This window comes from Neopsephotus bourkii, unplaced genomic scaffold (genome assembly GCF_033783945.1).
Source record: "Neopsephotus bourkii isolate Nb327-2 ecotype Australia unplaced genomic scaffold, CSIRO-AGI_Nbou_v1 NB_53, whole genome shotgun sequence".
Classification (NCBI taxonomy): domain Eukaryota; kingdom Metazoa; phylum Chordata; class Aves; order Psittaciformes; family Psittacidae; genus Neopsephotus; species Neopsephotus bourkii.
Genome location: NW_026900570.1, coordinates 12,918,505 through 12,938,102, shown reverse-complemented (window position 1 = coordinate 12,938,102; position 19,598 = coordinate 12,918,505). Strand labels below are relative to the sequence as shown.

The window sequence follows — 19,598 nt, the reverse complement described above, 5'->3', positions numbered from 1 at the left end:
ATATAAAAAAAGAAAACAAGAACATTAAGTCACAAAAACCACTGTGAATACAGGTTAACAGATTTTCGAAGATCAAGTGACACTTACTGCATTTTGACCTCTTTCACTTGCCTGGCTTCCTGCAACGGATAACTAAACATTCATCTGCCTTAAACACACCTTTTTTACTCTTCTGTGATTCAAAAGATACATTTGAACATACATCCCAGATTTAGAAAAGCAAGTAGCCTGACAGAACTGTGGAATTTCATCATTTAAAGGCTAAAGGTACATAAATTCAATTAAAAAATACTAAAATCTACATTTAGTAAAGCCAGTCTCTACTAATCACTGCTCCACACAAAATACCTATGACTATACAGCCATGCTCATGAGTGTGAGCATATGTCTGCGCAGCCATGCTCACAGTCACAGTGCAGACCACTCTCAAAAATTATCAGATTATAGTCACTCCTAAATCATTCCAAACAGGACTCAAACACTTAAAATTATTATGTATCCAAAAGTCAGAGAAAAAGTTCAGTCGCTCTGTTTACCTCTCCTGTATTAACTGATGTAGCAAACGACAAATCCCATTTATCCCGTACTACAAGTCACCCATACAGCAGTACTCCGCCTTACTATTTCTGGAAATACTCTTTCAGAAGATTTGACTTTTACTTGACATCTGCAATTGAGATACATAACCTGCAGCACAGCAGGAGCAAAGGGACGTTTGCTGGTAACATAAACCGGAATTCGCTCACAGCTTAAATCAACACTGAATTGTCTAAAAGTGGTTCATCAAAAGTGACTGCTCAGCCAATTCCACAAATTTATATGCAATATCCTTACAAGAACAGTCTATCAGAAATACAATACACTTATAAATTTGGAGAAAGAGAAAAAAGGTAGCTTGTGAAATTACTTGATGGAGTTCAGTTACTGATTTAAGTTTACAGTGCCAGCTTATCAGAACTTAGGTGAATCTAGCAGGCATTAATTTTGTTCTGGAAGAAAATTATACAGTTTCACATCTGTATTTTAAAGACTAAGAGCAAAAATATGTTCTTCTCTACTCCTGAAACACTTCAGTAGAAATTCGTTTCTTAACAGCATATATGAAATATGAGTTTACCTTGTCATCACTTCCAAGTGAGCTGGAGGCAAAAGTATGAATTACACACAAAATTATTTCCAAAGCTTGGTGAAGTTTTGGTCACAAGAAGCATTATGTCTGTAATGTACTGTTAACAGTACATATAGCTATAGGAAAAAAATCCAGAACCCTCTTGGGAGAGGACTGAAATAAAGAGCTTCAGGGATCTGAGAAGACCTGAAGTATATCTAAGATAATATTGAAATGAAGCAGCTACAAGAAACAAATTTTATAGCTGCAGCTTAAAAAAACCCACCTGGTTAATACTTGGCTTGCATCATGAATGTATATTCATGAGTTTGAAAAACCGAGAAAGACACCTCAGTGGCCTTGCACTGGGGCTATAATTAACTAAAGAAATACACAAAATATACAGACCTTTAGTGAGGAGCTTCCTTTCAGACTCATCCTTAGGAGAATGGGGACTCTGGGTCCTCTGTTCTGCTTTAGTTCCAAGCAGAGTCTGTCTGATACTTAGACTCTGGCGAGGTGTTTTGGGAGATGGCTCTGTTTTGCTGCTTGAAGAACTGGAACAAGATATATTACTTCAGTAAAAAAAAACTAGGCAAGAAGCCTACAAAAAAATTACTAGCTGTATATAATTCACCTACCTCATCATTGTATTGTATTCTTTAATCTTTCGACTAATTAGATCTCTACTAGTGACACCAGTGTCCTATAAAACAAATTTGAGATCTACTTTACAATCTTGTAAAAGATAACAGATATGTTTTACTTTCAGGATACGATTAACTCTTCTTGTCACCAGACCACATTAACATCTCAGTACAGTAAAAAAAAAAAAAATCTAACAGGCCTTGAGAACATTTAAAAAAACATGAGGAAAACTGAAGTGAGTGATTACAAATTAAATGCAGCTATAGAGACTTGTTTCACAGCAATACAACATTATTAAATCCTGATTAAATTGAAAGTCAACACATCCTAATACTCTGAAAAACAACAGTCGTATGTGCACACAGTACTTCTATGACCAATTACTGATACACAGAGAGGTGAAATGACCATGGATTAAAAATGTGCTTTTATCCATCTGTCTAATCGTGTTTATTAATCCATTACCCTTTGGATAATTATTTCACATCAGAGCAATGTGCATGACCACAGATATGAAAATACTTCTCTGTGGCTCATCACTGAAATGAAAATGCGCTGAGGACAACACTGGGACAGGTATCGATATGTTATGGACAACAGTTTATGTTTGCCTTTTGTAATTAGCATTAACATTTACTTCACAGAAGTATCAACATTTAACCACAGACAGAGGCTTCCTTCAAAGTTTCACTTTTTTAACTACTAAGAAACTTGTCATACTGCACCACTGCACACACCACTTTACAATGTTCTGAAGACGGAAGACACTGGTTCTAATCCTGCAATTATCTTCTAAAAAGATTAGAGATTTTTGACAGATCAGTTTAAAATCAAGTGTATCTTTAGTCAAAACAGCAACAACATTAATCCATTTATTTCAAAAGCCTGTTCGCTGATTTTGAGTGTGTCAGGCTTTTTTAAACTCAGTTACCTTGCCTTTCACCTCATTTTCTTCTATGTTGCTGTACACATTTTTGTCTTTATTATTTAATTGCTAATTATTTCTTTTGTTGAAGTATTGATTACAAGAAAATAAAATAAATTTTTAATTAAAATACAAGAACTATTGCCTTTGCATTATATATTATGATTACCTCATCATTTAAGTTGCTGTTATCTTGTATTGCTTTAATCCATGCTAACATGTTATCTCTGTCTTCAGCTTGAAACAGATACTCGCAGTCTGATGTGGTGAGTCTAAATACATTTTTCCTCTTGGTTTCACAGTATGAGATGTCTATCAAACAAGCATTGATGCTTATAGGCTGTTCTTCTTCAGACAGGGTCACTTGCTCCTTTTTATCCTTGTACAAATAAAGTGAATGACCACGAAGAACAACATACAATTGCTTCCATGGCCGAATGCTTCCACCAACTCGCTGAAAAACATCACCCAATATATTAGTTTGCTTATTTGTTAGAACTGATGTTTCTGGGTTACAAAAATTACCCGTATTTTAAAAATACAGGCTGACCGCCTACCTCTACCATTCTTAAGAACGGACTGCAGAAAGACTACACAAAGTGGGATTCACTAATTACTCTCCATTAGAGGAGTGAATTGCCCTGCAATCCCTGATAGCCCATTAAGAGTGTGTTCATGTATGACAGTAGTAAGAAACAGAACGTGACTAGAATTTCACAGAGGCATTAATACAAATACAGGAAAAAATATTTAGTGGACTCTTGCCCAAATTAGACTCACTTCTACACACCACTGCAATTCCCGACTCCCAATTTTCTTTAAGTGTTAGCCTACACTTGTGCAGGAGGTTAATTTGAACTCCAAAATAGCCTAAAAAATTACAGCTTTTTTCATAATTAGCAGAGAGGGGAAAAAAAACCAGAAACTATAATTATCAAGAGACTGATTCTTAATACTTAATTAGACATTAGAAATTAGTTTACTTCACAGATGCTTTGAAATGTAGAATTTAAGACAATGTAGAAAATCTGTAAAAGAAATTAAGGAATTTACAGAAGTCAATGTTCTAACAGGTCTAAAATTTTGCCAGTCTTATTGAGGCTCACATCCCCAAAAATTTATTAAAAAAGCACAACAGGAAGGCTTGAAGTTTCTTATCTTAAGTGTTTCACCAGCTTAGTATTTGTGGTAGGTTAAAAAAACCCAAACATGACAGGTACCTTCCCTTTGTCTGTAACAAGCTGACGAAAATGGAGCCATCCTTCCTTGGAGGCATCACCAAAGACCTCTGAAGAAGAATCTTTGCGGGAACCAGAGTCTTCTGAAGATTTCTGGCTGTCTGGGACCTAAACAAAACACCACAGAAAGAATCCCACAGTGCACTTCTGAACACATTTCTCTATATGCCCTACATCCAAGATGTTTCTCATTTTAAAAATGCCCCTACGAATATTCTCCTGGGAAAAATATAACCTCTGAAGTTCCCCATACAACAACAGTGGCCTTACACATCCCAAGAACACTTTGAGGAGGAGTCTTAGACTCTCATTAGTGTTTTTACAAAAGCACACCATAGGTACGCTTTGTTTACAGAAGCTGAGGAAAATGAAATCAAGGACCATGTGGTGAGCCTAGGAAAAAAAAAGACCATGTTTAAATATGCTATGCACACAGCATGAACAATTTGATGAATGGCAATTCCAATAAACTTCATGCCTGTGTTTAACAAATCACTTTGTATAATGGTGGTGTACAATTCATACAACTTGTCACGGCACTATGCGTAATTCTTAGGAGTTGTTATATATATGTTTACCTACCTTAATCCCCTTTAAACTAGATACATGCTTAATGGATCTGTTGGGAGAAAAAACAGATGTTAAAATGAGACTTTGTACACTTTAAAAATGAGATCTCCAAATTAACTGCTATTTTTTCATCAACTCACGATTTTCCCTCTTCTCTGTAGTCATCCAGTCCTTCATCATATGACTTTGATCTCTCTGTTTTTGCAGAAGGCTGGCTATCCAGGGCACTAGGCCGGATGGATTCTAAAACAAATTGAAATTTTGGCATAGGTAGGAACCTGAATCACATTTTTTGCAATGTTTTTCAAGCAATAAAGAGTACATAGCTTTCATTCCTCCAGAGAATAAAAGGAAGAAGTTGCATGAGAAAGAAAATTAAATCAACGCTCACCATGATCATGTGAAAGCTGACGCCGAATTAAAGGGATTGGAGATGCGGGACTGGGAGGAACAGTTGTTATAGCTGGTGCTTGAGAAGCAGATGCAGAAATGACAGCAGAAGCAGGAATGTGTGCAATATCATGGTCAATACTAGGACTAGTTGGTTCATCTACAAAGGTAATATGTAATATATTAATATATATCAGCTATCTTAAACATGAAGCCTTTCAAACAAATGTAAGGGTCCAATTAATTCACACTATCAAATGTACTCTTTTTTTTTTTCTCCTAAAGAAAGAGGGGCCTGTTTCATTTTGTAGAGATGTTACTTGCACAGAGATAAAAGCAAAGGAAATCATACCCGATTACAGATTCTGCCATGAGAGAACAGAACAGAATTATTTTCTAATCCATTGCAATATTATTTTCAAGTAGACTACTTTTGTTTATGTGCGTAAGTGAAAAACACAATTAATACATCAATAAATCTAAATTCAAGAGACAGAGAATCAATTTCTCACAGTAAAATATAGGCAGATTACTGAAAACCATTTGGTTTAAATGAGCATTCAAATAATAAAGCCAGGTTACAAGCAAAAAAACAACATTTCAAACAGCTATCTAGAATCCGAAGAATCAATCCCCCAACCCCCCCGTACACTGAAATAAAGCAGCAAGTATTCATATTGTTAAAAGATGGTACCACTACATACCAATTAGCTCTTCCACTAATTGTTCATATAAACGATTGCATGCGGTACATGCCCAACACCTCACAGTCTCAACAGCCACAAGGGTCATCATGAAAGATTCCAAAAAGCTCTAAGTCTTTCTAGTATTTAACATATTTCTTACAAGATGGAGGAAGCTGAAAGATGCATTTCCAATCGCTCTGAGAAAAAAAACGTAACATCTTCTAGAACACATTACTAGTGCTAGGAAAATAATTCTACTTCATGCTCCAGGAGAAGAGGGAATGGAGCGGCGGACCAAGTCACAAGCAGCGGCTGAACTGCACTGCCATAATGAATATGAATGTATTCTAGGTGCTAAGAATTGTAATATGCAGAGCTACTGAAAAGCCTATTGAAATCAATGAACACTCAACAGACAGAGGTTTATTCTTTGCTTTGTGCAAACACAACTGCGTGTGCTGCATTGTGCTTTTCCAGCAGTCACTAACAGTTCTGTTAAGGCAGCACTTGTACCATCAAAATTTGGCAATGTAAATTTCAAACAAGGCAGTAAACAAAGTACAGGAAGGTTTAGCAACAGCACCTCTCTAAATTGTATGGTGTGGAAAATACAGTACTTTTTGAAGTTTTACGTTTAAAAAACCCCAAACATACCCCTAAAGAAACCTGCAAGCTATAAACATTAATAAAAGGGAAAGCAAAAGAACTCACAGCAAACCTGTGATACTGTAATTAAAAAAAAAATATATCCTCAGTGATAAATTAGAAACATTTACAGATCTATTCCCTACAGCAACCAGAAAATCAGAAAAACCTCAGCTACATTTCCATTTCAAGACTACAACAGCTCACTGTCCTATCCGTTTTTCATTTGCTCAGCCTTCTTAAGCAAACCCTAAGAACTACGCTAATGTTGACTAAGGCATATAACCACTCACTGTACAATTAATTAGTCTGTAGCACGCAAAGTGGAAGTGCTCAGCTTTACATTATTTATATTACAGATTTACCTCAACATGTCATAGTCTGCACCTCAAGTTACAAAAATGTTAGCACTTGAAACAAATCTGTGCAAGCACTGAACACAACAGTGCTAGGCAACACTAAAGGCAACACCATTTCCCACAACACTTAAATCCAAGAATTCAGCTGAGGGAAACAGTTTCTAAGTCCTTGAAAACAACAATAATTATTTAAATTATTACTTCACAGTGAATCTAATCCCCAGATGAATTGAAATTAAAGTAGCTTTAGAAACAGGCAAGCTTTAGAAAAACTGCAAATGACATTGGTACAGGAGGGAAATAACTGTTCAATCCCTAAAGAGGTTGAAGGTCAGTTAATGGCAAGCTTTTACATAACATGAAGTGATTACAGAGCAAGCTATGACATACTCTGTAGGAGTTACTGCCTACTAATTGAACGCACTGGCAAACTCCACTGCTGCTGTCCAGCAAGAAACAAAACCCAAACAACTACATATATCCCTTGTATTTTTAGTGCTTGCAATATGTGTCTCCCTTTACCGTTTCCTTGATTAATTAGTATATTTGCACCTCAAAACTCCTCACACAGCATGTAAAAGGATATGTTCAGCCCAATCAATGAAAATGCCTGTGTCTGAAACATGGTGAAGTGTGCAGAATGAACAAGGCAGAGAAGCCACACAGAATGTCTTCCAGTTTGTTATCTCACAGTTTACTGGTGTCCCTTTAAGTATTTGTAACAAAAAGGTCAAAGCCTCCAGGACTATTTAAAAGTTCTGAGAAAAGGATACAAGTACCATTTGTTGTGCATTGCTGTCTATGAAGCAACCCAAGAGACCAGCTATCAGACAATGAGCGAGCATGGTAACAGAGCATCTCTGGCAAAGTGGAAGATGCTGCTTGTCACCTGTGTGAACATGAGCATGCAACTGGTCAACAGTCACATAGTGACTGTCAGGAAAAGCCTTTCAATGCAAAAACACAGGGGGTAAGACACTTGCAAATATGTAATAAACAGTCAACACAGCTCCAACCTGCATTAAAGGTACCAAAGTGGTACACAAATTTCTTTTTGCTTTAGCTAGCAAATAAGTTTGCATTGCATTTGTATTGCAGTGCAGCTGGAGATCAGGGACCTTCAGAGGAAGCATCCATACACAGTGTAAGTGATCTAGATAAATACTAACTTTCTGACTCTGCAAAGAAACAAATTTACCCTGAATGGGCTCAGATGCAGAACTAGAGATTTCAAAACTGAGCTGAGAAACATTTCAAAACAGGTGAGAAAGCATGACAAAGAGGACATACTACCCCACTCTGTGGATGAAAAACTGAGGAAGAAGTACTGATCAGTTTTCCGAAGATTCAAAGGAATGAACACCAAAATCAGTGAAAGAAAAGCACAAATCTGTATCATACCCTACTATGCTCTACAATACAATTTTACAATGATTAATATAATATTTAATGCCTTTGTTTAATGTTGATACCTGAAATTTGTGGGACAGTCCTCCTAGATTACGTATGAAGGTTTGAAAATAAGAACCTGATCACTTGAGCACAAACAGGAGGACATTTTGAAAACATTAAATATAAATGAATCACGAAATTATTGAGGTGGAAGCGAACCTCAGAAGGTCCCCTAGGCCAACCTCTTCCTCCTCCAAGCAGGGTTAGTGCTGAACTCAGACCACAGTGGTCAGTGCTTTTGTCCAGGAAGTACCAAACAGAAGGGAATAATCTCTTCCCTCAATATGCTGGCTGTGTTCTTATTGATGCAGACCAGTATTGTGTTAGCCTTCATAACCATCAAGGTGCCAGTACTACTGCAGGAGAATAGCCTATTCCAGGAACAGGACTTAGCATTTGTCATTCAATTTCAGAAAATTCCTATCAGACCACCCCTCTAGGCTGTGCCCTTCTGAATATGCCGCCTTTGGGCATGTTGACTGGACCCCCTAACTCAGTGTTGTCTGGAAACTTGATGAGCATATTCATCTCCTGTCTAGGTCACATATAAAGATATTAAAACAAGATGGACCTTGAAGAATGCCACTTGTAATCGATGTTCAGGTAGAACATTAATCCTTAGCCATTACCCTTTATGCCTGATGGTCTAGTTTTCCTCCGTATCTGCAATGCATTCACCTAGACTATGGCATAAGGATGGTACCACAGAAAAGGTCAAAAGCCTTGCTGAAGTCAAGGTTGCTGATCCTCTTGTGTTCTCCTCTCATTCACATATCTAGTAATCTCATTAAAAAAGCAATCACACTGGTGAAGCACTATTTACCCTTGGTAAATCCATGATAGCTATTCCAAACATCTCCATCATGTGCTCAGAAATAAGCTCGGAGAGAACTAACTGCATGATTCCCCCAAGGTCTGAGATAAGGCTGATTGACTGGATTGTCCTTCTTCAAGACAGGTTCACAATAAGTAATGAACAGTATTTCTACAATGACATCAGCCAACTCTCTTAGCACCTTCAGATGAATTTCATTGTACTGGACGGACAAGTATGGGTTGAGCTGAACTGGAGTGGTCTTAAGAGTTCCCTGCTTATCCAAGTTGGTTATGATTATGGCTTTGGTTTTGTGGATTTTTTCATTTTAAGGAAATGGTTTCATTAACTAAACACATACTTAAAACCAGCTTTAAACTGCTTTTCATGAGAAGAATGTTGAGACAGCATGGACCTCCAGACACACCCCACCCCCCAAACTACTCAACATACAATTTCCCAAGTGGCATACACTGGAGAGGATAACTATACTTTAGAGAAAAGAAGGCACAAAACTATCAAGCACTTATCATAACACCAAAAAAATCTTTACTGACAACAGGACATGAAAATGACACAAAAAGATCCTGCAGCAAGCCAGTCTTCAGAGGCACTCCCTTACTTCCAGCCCTCTGTCAACAACCATTTTGGCTCTGCACCACCACAACAACCAAAGGCTCTGCACCACCACAACATACACTACCTTGCCAAAGTGTTCTTCTTAAACACAGTATTTGAAAGCTTTAAAATCTTGTCCTATGTCTAATACCTTCTCTGTGTCTCTCAGTCTTAGGACTGTTTTAGCTAGCTATAAGGCAGCACTTCCTATATAGTGCAGCCATGTGGACCACATCTCCCTTCCTTGACCTTGGAAGCAGGCAGGACATGAAGGGTCAAGCAAATGCTGCTGAAGCACAGGCAGAGCAAGGGAAACCAGAGCAGGGAGAGAGAGGCTGCAAGGAAGAGGCAACAGTGAGAGGAATTCAGTAAGAAAGGAGTGAGGTCGGACAGGATACTAGAGGTATGAAGAGGATCTTCATCTACACACAGCTAGATGTGTCTGAGGTCCTCATCTCCAATAAACCTCAAAAGAAGCTAAATTTAAGGCAATCACATAGGCCATTTTTCTTAAAAGCCTGTCAGGAAGGCAATCAAATAAAAAGACATGTATACAATTTTACCTATGCATAGTGAGAAGAATAGAAACAATCAATAAACCAAAGATTAACTGTTCAGTCAAAAATAAACTACATGAAACTAACCCTGATATCATACAGGACAGCATAAAGGACTAATAAATACCCCACAGCAGTGAGTTTGTTGCAGATCTTGAAGTACAAGCTGCTGCATCTTATTACTCAGCCTACAAAGGTAAAAGCTCCAATAACTGAAGACTTCCAAGGCTAAACCACGTGATTTGGAAAGAGGATACACTATTGCTGGGTTCATGATGACTTGCTACCCTGTTTTTCAAGAAGAACCTTTAAGTTTTTTGTTTGTTTGCATGTTAGTTTTTAAGTACTGACAGAACTGCTTGTCTTTACAAGGAACTTCTTCATATGTCTACGTAATTTGCCTCGTGGGGTCAAAAGAAACTAATGGAAACATGTCTGCATGCTGAGCACATTCATTTCTGTAAGCCACAAACACAGCACTGGAACAAGCTCCCTGAATCATCAAATCCAGTCCTCTGCTAATGCGCACCTATAAATTGTATGTTTGGTATACTGAGTTTCGCACAAACAGAAAAAGGCTTCCCAAGGTTATTCTTAATGTGAAACTGTTCTGAAAACCTTGTCTACGACAGCCATTTACTTATTGCAGTGTTAAACAAATACATAACCATCTTTCTACGTGAAGTAATACAAAGCAATTCTAAAGGTTCCTGTTCACAGTATTACCCTGCAACATAACAAAGCACAGTTCCCAATATACTGGGGATTTGTTTTGGTGAAGAACCCTGTTAGCAATCCTTTGTTACCTGTAATCGTTAAAGTCATAATGATGTACTAAGGATTGACATATGCTTTGAAAATATTACAAATTAGCAAACAAATCTGATGCTTCTACTCAATCAGAAGCCTTCTAGAAGTTACGAGTCGCTGCCTTAAAATTTTAAGTTTTAATTAAAAAAAGGATTTTTGAGTTCCCAAAGCATTTAAACGGTATTTAAAATGCTAATTTGTAATTTTGTGTTTTGGCTGCTACACTTCAGAATACCACAATGATTTGAAAATTGTTCTTTGGCTAAGAAACCAAGCCTGAAGCAACAATGATTTGGCAGGCCACACTGTTAAACCCTGAAAAAAAAATAAAACAAAACAGAAGACTGATGCTTATCTTAGAAACACTGATGACATGTTAAAAGCTGTGCCAATGCTACTGCTAAAATAATGGAAGCAACAGCCCCTCAAAAACGAACATCTGTCAGCTCTAATTTCTACTGCGGTTACATTTATGTTTTCATGGTTGGTAACAGCTAGGCAGTAACTTGTAAAAAATAATAAAATATTACATTTTCATATTCATCTTGACTGCTATCAGTTTTCACTAAAATTAAAGTTTCCTTAAAATATGCCTTATCAGCCACATGTATTCATTCAGACACCATTTGCCCTTAAGGTAACCACACATTTTGGACTGATGAGCCACAATCTCTGCTGCAGAAATCTGAGGTTTTGGATTTCTCCCTACCTGAGGCTTACCTCTTCTCACATGGAGAAAATGGAATGAGCACATTCTTTCAATTGTTTCTTTACTGCATGTGAGAAGTCTCTAGTTGTTTCCCCCAACCTTTCTCTATTTCTACCATCATAACCCTTCTCATAGTGCGTTGTGAGGTGAATCATTTTCTAGTTTCAAGAATATAATTGCATTCAGTATGTATGCATTGACATTGTCATATTGTTCACCAGAGACTAAGCATCCTTCAGAGAGAGACAAAAGGATATATGGGAAGGAATGGAAAGGTATGGCACTTATTTCACTAAAAGGCAGTAAACTCATTACATTTTAAAAACAGTTCTTGGAATTGTGGACACACCATTTAAGGGTAGATACTGGGAAGGTGAACCCTTAATATGCCTCTACTTCCACCACTGGAGAAGAAGAATGCCATCATATGTACTATAGAATGTTTCACCTCCTGATCCCCTAGTTAATTTATTTAAAGTATTTGGTTAAAAAAAAATTAAGCAGGATTCACTAGAAGCCAGCTAAATTTATCCTATTTGTTAACAAGTACCCAAATACTTTTATTATTACAGAAGTTTGCAGAAAAACAGAATGGAAACACACACAAAAAAGTTTTTGAATACTGTCAGGAAGATCAGCTCTTAAAGCAAGATGAAAATCAGTATCTGCCTGATCACTAGCACAGGAATTGCTATGGTTGTCTGCCAGTGCCAAAGGTAGAAGCAACAGAACGATAAAACCATGAGTGGCATGGAAAGGGTGAATGGTTTGATGGTCACTCATACAACATTTGCATCAGAAATTTGGGTCTTAAAAGACACTCTCCCTCCTCCCCAACAAAAGGGAATGAATACCATGTGGTTAAACCCCTGGCAAATCTTTACTTAATTCAATACAGGGATTGGATAGCAAAATTTTACCATAGTATGAAAGAGAACTGATAAGCTTATGGAGCACTTAAAAATCACATTTGTCTCAGGGATGCTGTAAAGTGCAAATGGTTGGAGAATAGAAAGTACCAGCATTAAGTATCATATATCCTTGTCCTCCTCTTACACCTTTCCTTAAGTATCAGTTTCAGACAGAAAGAGGACACTCATCTAATTTTTACAACACTTTGGTGTTATCAAAGTCTGGTCAAATATTTTTATCTGGCTAATTTTCTCTCAGTTATTCACAAATTAACAGTACAATGAAGTGACCTAAAATTTTTCTAGGGTAAGGATGTACTAGATATTTTCAAAAACGGGATCACACTCTGAGGGAAAGTCTTCATACTTATCAGATGCTACTGCATGCTTAAAGCTCTCATAGGATAACTATATACTTGTTCAATTAAAAAAAAGAAATACTTCAAGATTATACTTACTTACATTCAATTATTTTGAAACATATTCATATAAAATTAATTTTCATATGAAAACCCGAAGTTGGCAAGGTTAGAAAGAACATCCACTCAGTAGTAAAGGCCAAAGCACTAAACTGCACTGTCAGCTGGGCACACTGCAATCCAGTTAAGTATTGAAGCAGTTTCTCCATTTCACTCCTACGGATAGTTCATTCAACTAAATCTGGGAGCTGGATTATCCTTTTCTAAAAAATTGCTCTCTACTCTACAATAAATGGTGTTAAGAAGGAAAAAAAAGTTTCAAGCTAGCTGCAGAGCTCTGACATGCACACTAGACATCCAAGAAATGTATTAAAATAACTATATTCTGAATCAACCTTTTCTTGACAGTTATTCAAATGTTAAGTAGCCTCCTAGCTTCCACCCCAGTGCAGGTTAACATGTACAAAATCACCCTGTAGGTCAGAAATTTATCATTTGCTGTTCTCTAACACAGAAATTGTGTACAAATTACAAGTCTGAAAAAAACATACATTAAACACCACAACTGCGAATACAGCCAGTGACAGAGATAATGGTATTTTTACTAGTCTAGAGAACAGGTGAGACTGTTTCAGGGTAAAAGGAATAACCTTTCATTAGGCTATCTGGTATAGTTTGAAACAATAGAGAGAACCTGAAACACCAGCTTTCCAAGCTAACACCACACTGCATTTAGTAGCTACATAGAAAGCACTGAAGCCTGCAGTACCAGGATATGTGTACGTGTATGTGTAAAACCATCAGGTTCCTCATCCCCCAAGAACATCTGCTTACCTGAAAAAGAGTTTGAGCACACAGTATTTTGCCTAATTTTTCCAAGTAAATCTATTTTTCCTATAAAATATATTACACCTACCTACTAGACTTGCTTTCAACAGATTAGATCTCTCATTTCTGTAAGCAAATACAAACAAAAATTTGATCTCTCTGCTTGAAACAGCCTTTCGTGACACGATTAATGTCCAAAAGCGTTCTGCAGCAACCCACTGCAATCCCTATAGAACCTTCCGTAAGCAAGCTTGATGGAAACTCTGCTTGGATTTCTGTTTTGGATCTTTCAGGTCACCATGATACTTAGCTAAAATCATCCTGATGTTGTGTTGCTCTCAAGAGCACAAGTCACAAAATACTGCTGCAGAAGCCAATTGTTCCCGGCTGAATTTCTACCAAAATATGGTCTGGCCCTATGTTGTAATGAGCAGAAAGCGATAACAAAAATAAATACGCCACAAAGTATTTTAAAAGGTAATAATATGTGACCCTTGAAGATATTTATTGCCCCCAAATTTACATTTTTTACACTACTCCAAAGATCTAGAGTACAAATAATTTCAGGAAGTGCATTGATGAAATGAACCATACCTAATAAAACCTAATACTGCAAAACCCAATTATGTTGATGTAAACAATGGAAGCAGACAGGTCACCAACAGCCAAGGTATGTCTTAAATGACAGTAACATCCTTTTCAATAATCAGACAGGAGGAAAACCAAACCAAAACACAAAACAGAAAAATCCAAGTGATTTTCCTTCAGAAGAGTTGAATAGCCTTTAACTGAGTTTCAAAGTAGATACAGGGTTTTATCCGCCTGATTTAGTAAGCCTTTTAACAAATGAGGCTGTAATTAGGAATAATGATAGTGGAACAAGCAAAGTTGGAATCATACATATTAATTCTAACTTTAGAAGTTAGATGCTCCTTCTTTTCAGAGAGGGTTATTTCATCTTCAAAGTGGTGGAAATTTTCCACAGCACCTGTACCAGCACAAGAATTTCTTGCTAGGAATTCAGCCACAAGTACTGTGTTGGCTCAGGCCACCAGCCACAAGTACTGTGTTGGCTCAGGCCATGACCACACTCTTGCAGCACCACCTTTTAATAAGTCTAGAGTATTCAGGAGGTTACAGTCAAAGAGGCTATGGAAGCTCATAAGAATTCACAGAATCCCATGTGGTGTTACACCCAAGGCTGCAATTGTTTCTTCTGAACTGCTCAGCTGCTACCAGAATGCAGTACAATTGCCATGTTTAAGGCTTGTTTGAATTTTAATCATCAGATTTTTCTAAATATCTGGAAGCAAGCCACATCAGTAAGAGTTCATGGCCAATCTTCGTCAAAATGAATACGGGAGACTGTGTAGAAAAGGTTGGGTTTGCATCTGACAATCTTGATCTGATTTTCACACGACATTTAAGTTGTATGAGATCAGAAAACTTGCAGCACGACTTCTGATTGAGTACAAATACTACACATACCTTCAATCAAATGCCAAACATTGACTTTTGGCACTGTATTAAAAAACCCTACACAAAGACAGGTTACATGCCTTACAAACCTGCACTAATCCTTAAAGATTGACAGGGTCTAAAGAAGAATCCAAAATTTCACTGGATACTGATACATTCAGTAATAATAAAAAAAAAATATTAAAAAAATCCATTCAAATCCCATTCCAAAAAGAAAATGCAATATAAAACCCACCTGCTAGCTAAGAAACCATTTCTGTTACATCTTAACAAAATTCTGTCAAAACCCCCACATTTTATTTTTTGCATTATTTCCATTCTTCTGTGCACACAAACCTTCTGCACTAATTCTGGGTATTTACTTTAAAGCAGTAGCACACAACACAGATAATTCTAGGGGGAAAAACATCATTGCTGCAGATCCACAACAGAAGACAATTGTGCTAAGACAATGTATCTGTAACTCCCTTAATGTGAAAAAAAAATAACAAAAGAGCTGGTTTTCACATACATGAATTAGAGAATCACAATTTAGTATTTTCCAAATACTACTTACATTAAATTCAAGAACATATAATAAGATATAAATCAGGCCCTGTGAAAAATGGTCCACGGATACCTGGACTCTAAAGGATAAACCAGCCACAACAAAAGAAAATCCAACTCAACAACAAGGGCAAATACATTGTTCTGCATTCACTACTTGAGTAGAATGGAAGCGCTCTGCCACTGAAACTCTCTTCAGCAGATGACTCCAGTTCTTCACATATCCGAAATTGGATTATTTTTCCCCTATTACTTACAATTCTCCCATTTCCTCTTTGCTTCTAAATGATCTCACAAGTGCTCTCAGCCCCCTTCTTATAATCTCCCTGCAATTCCAATCCTGTTCGTGTCACAGCCCACCAGCAAACCTTAGTGGCTTCTCACATTCTGCTTCCACAAAGTCTTCAATTCATACCCACATTAGCATCGTCACTTGCAAATTCACTTCATTTTCTTGCTATCCTTTCACCTGAAACACCGTTCCTGCATCCCACATCTGTCTCAGAAAGCTTTCACCCTACCCATTCAGCTTGTTTGTTTTTTTTACAAATCACCCTCCTACAGATTCACATGCATATTCTCTCTTTTACTGGATTATAAATACGTTTTATACTAGAGAAGTAAAAGTATTTTTAAAGGTGCTGCAAATGCTAGCTGTCCACATACGAAACATCAAAGTGTTATGTGGAGTATTAACCAGACACAGTTATATAATGCAGACTTCTCCAGGGAGTTAAGGAAAGCTCTGGAAGAGTATCTTTTTTACACTGACTATTCAGGATTCCAGACAAAGCAGAACATATTTTTTTCCCTCCACTGAAGAGTGTTTTTAGTTTTACCAAAATAGTATTGCTCTAGATGAGAAAAGAGCCTCCATTCCCTTCGACTTCAGGGTTCACAGGGACAGCAGTAAGCTACCTGGCTATGCTATGCCAGGTAGCTTACTGCTGTTCCATCATCTTTAGCAATGAAAAGCATTTTATGTACACTCAAATAGTTTAACTCACCAATAAACGGAATAGAAGCCAGCGAGTCACCAGGTGGGCTGGAACCTGATGCTTTCCTTTCTTCTATTCTTTTTATGTGGACTTCTCTCCGAGCATCATTAGGTAACCAACAGGTAGTGTCTGAGGCTGCCTCTTGGTCATTTACAGCAAGAATGTAGGACTGATGCCTCAAAGGCTGCGGAGTCTGGTGGCCAGAAGGTGATTTGTCCCGCATGACCACCGTGTCTTTGTCATTTTCCTGAACATCTGTTTGCAGAGTTTCAGGCTCATGGATATCTTCCCTTTCGAAATCATGAATTTTTTGTCTCATGGAACCATCTATTTTGTCAGAGGTAGTTGAACTCTCACTTGGCTGAACAAGTTTGGCAGAAGCTGGAGACAGAGAGGAGGGTGGGATGGTTTTGCCAGTTTCTGTTTTGTGATCTGGGGCACCTTCTGCTCGGATCCTTGACTGTTGGTTTAACGGACCACTCTGATGCAAGTGATTTACTGTTCTTTGGTCTTTGCTGGCAATAGCATCCAGGCCCTGGTTAAGGGGAAATGATGGTTTTGCTGCATAGGGAGTGGAGTTCTTCAAAGAACTGCTTTTAGAACTTCTGGCTGGCGTGAGAGACAATCTCTCCTGTGAAACAGTTGTAGATTTTGAAACTCCCCCAGGAGTTTGCAAATCTCGAGAAGGCTGTAACATTTTTATATCTGGTGCAACTTTCTGAAAATGAGAACCAGGTAGAGAAGCTCTACTCCCTGCTCTCCTGGTGTCTGAAATATAAGCACTAGGAGCCACAGGAAAATTTTGCCCTCTAAGGGACATATGAAATGCATGCTGTCTAGATCTCTCATAAATACCCCGCCGATCATCTTGTTCAGTAAACCCTGTCCACTTATAAGTCTTTCTCCTATCTCCATTTGTATCTGCAATCAGATTCTCAGAATGGAAATTTTCTAGCACTTCACCCTGTTTGCTGAGATAATCCCATGACCGAGCCCTGTGGTTCCTAGCATTAACTGAAGGTGAAGTTAGAGTATCTTGTGAAGCACTTCGTGGCCACTCTTTCATCAACACAGGATCTTCAAGTCTTTCCTGGGATACACTTCTCTGACGGATCTGAACAGACTGTGGAACCCTGTCGTGAGAGGTGCTCCTGCGCCGTACCTGAGAAGCAGTGCGATTTGGCACCACTTGATTATAATCAGTTGTATTCTGAGAAGCTGCTCTTAAACTATCCAACCTTTCCTGTATTGTTCGGGAGCCATACATGTGCATGCGCCTATTATCAATGTACTCTTTGTAAGTTTTGTAGGTCTTCCAGTCTATTTGCTGGTGGGAGGTTGGAGAACTGTAATGATTAGTAGAGACTGAGGGTGAGTCTGTGACTTGAGCAGGAGGTCTAGTGCTTGGGATTGCTTCTGGACATACTACATAGTTTGAAGCTTTACTTAGTGCTCCAGTTGGATCAGCTGGCCTTGTTATTTGAGTCTGGGGAAGTACAATGGCAGTGGACACTGAAGAAGGTGGTGACGTTGTCCGTGCTTTTAGACTGGTTTGATCTTTCAAGCCATATCTTACTTCCTCTGTCCTGTGTGACGGACCAGCATGATTATTTCTACAGGATGGCAAATCTACAGCCTTCTCAGAAGGCACAATAACAGTCCTTATGGTTTCATTGCAAACACACACGGCTGTATTTGATTTTGCAATGTCTGTTGGTGATGGAGGCACTTGTATTTCCATTCTGTAGGCCCTCTCTGGCTGTGCCACTGCCCGTACTGGTCTACTGACTTGCTGTTTCCCTAGTGAGAAGTCAGAAGATAGCTTGTCACCAGCTTGCGCCATCACAGAAGGTGCAGATGTCAGGCGTGGATAACATATTGGTGGTGGTTCAGGTATGTTGTGGGCATTACCACTGTAGGCTTCGTTGCCTTTCAGGTAGGCATCTTGGGAATACGCCTGTGGAGAGAAGATAGAGTATTCAGTAGTGAGGGAAATGGAAAAGCTCTCCATTTGCACCACCAAGCTTCAAGAGAGGAAACACAAGTACAGAATTCACATAATCTTAGATGTTAGTTAAAAAGATAAAAATAGTGTTTCACCCCCTTAGTCCTTTAGTGAGCAGAAACAGAACAAGCAAGATCATTATACACATTCCTCCCTAATTCCACACCCCCCCCCCCCAAATATAAAAAAACTGAAGACCAATTCTAAGAAATACCGCAGGCATGGTACTGAGGCAAGTTTCCCCAAATCCATAAGCACACAACACAGTATTTTTCTCTCCCTTAATTTTGCTTTCTATCATGATGCTTCACACATTCTTCCCATTTAAGCTTCACTTTGCTGGAAACCAAAATTTCACAGCAACCGACAGGTTAAAATGCTGCACAATAAATTCAACTAACACTAGAAAATTCTCTCTTCATTTAGTGTACAAAAGAACCATGTTCACTTAATGTAGTACACATGAATATATACATACACACACCCCTCTAAGATGTCTTCTACATAAAAGCTACTGTTCCTAAGCATAAAACAAGTAAGTTGAAGCAGTAACATCTTTGTTGTGAGCCAACACCCTATAAGTCATCTTACATTTTACAGGAGACAGCTACTATATGGCACACAAATGCTGTTGCAAAAATATTACTAATATTTAACATTTTTAACTTTAAGGTACAAGCAGTATGAAAATTCATGCATATCCACTACTGTCCACTCAGTATTAAAATCTGCAATTAATTTCCTTAGTGCATTTATTTGCACCTTTATGATTAAGAGCCTGACTCCTGAGAAAAAAAACGTTCTACTACACTTATTTTACCTTTTAAAAAAGCAGTATCTATTATTGTGAAATTAACAGAACGTTCAAAATAATAAATCAATG

The 19,598-nt window shown here is 37.9% G+C and overlaps 1 protein-coding gene across 4 annotated transcripts in view; it reads right to left on the bottom strand.

Annotated features, from left to right (window-relative positions):
* Window positions 1-19,598, bottom strand: part of ARHGAP21 (Rho GTPase activating protein 21) — a 110,589-nt gene that overhangs the window by 9,316 nt on the left and 81,675 nt on the right. For 3 of the 4 annotated variants that reach the window (XM_061351471.1, XM_061351467.1, XM_061351477.1), the window contains 8 exons: window positions 16,720-18,667; window positions 4,881-5,039; window positions 4,630-4,732; window positions 4,502-4,538; window positions 3,902-4,027; window positions 2,851-3,135; window positions 1,750-1,814; window positions 1,517-1,665 (listed from right to left, as the gene is read on the bottom strand). In XM_061351471.1, the coding sequence (XP_061207455.1) occupies window positions 1,517-1,665; window positions 1,750-1,814; window positions 2,851-3,135; window positions 3,902-4,027; window positions 4,502-4,538; window positions 4,630-4,732; window positions 4,881-5,039; window positions 16,720-18,667 (2,872 nt within the window). The remainder of the gene's footprint in view (window positions 1-1,516; window positions 1,666-1,749; window positions 1,815-2,850; window positions 3,136-3,901; window positions 4,028-4,501; window positions 4,539-4,629; window positions 4,733-4,880; window positions 5,040-16,719; window positions 18,668-19,598) is intronic. The other variant, XM_061351485.1, reaches the window with a different exon arrangement.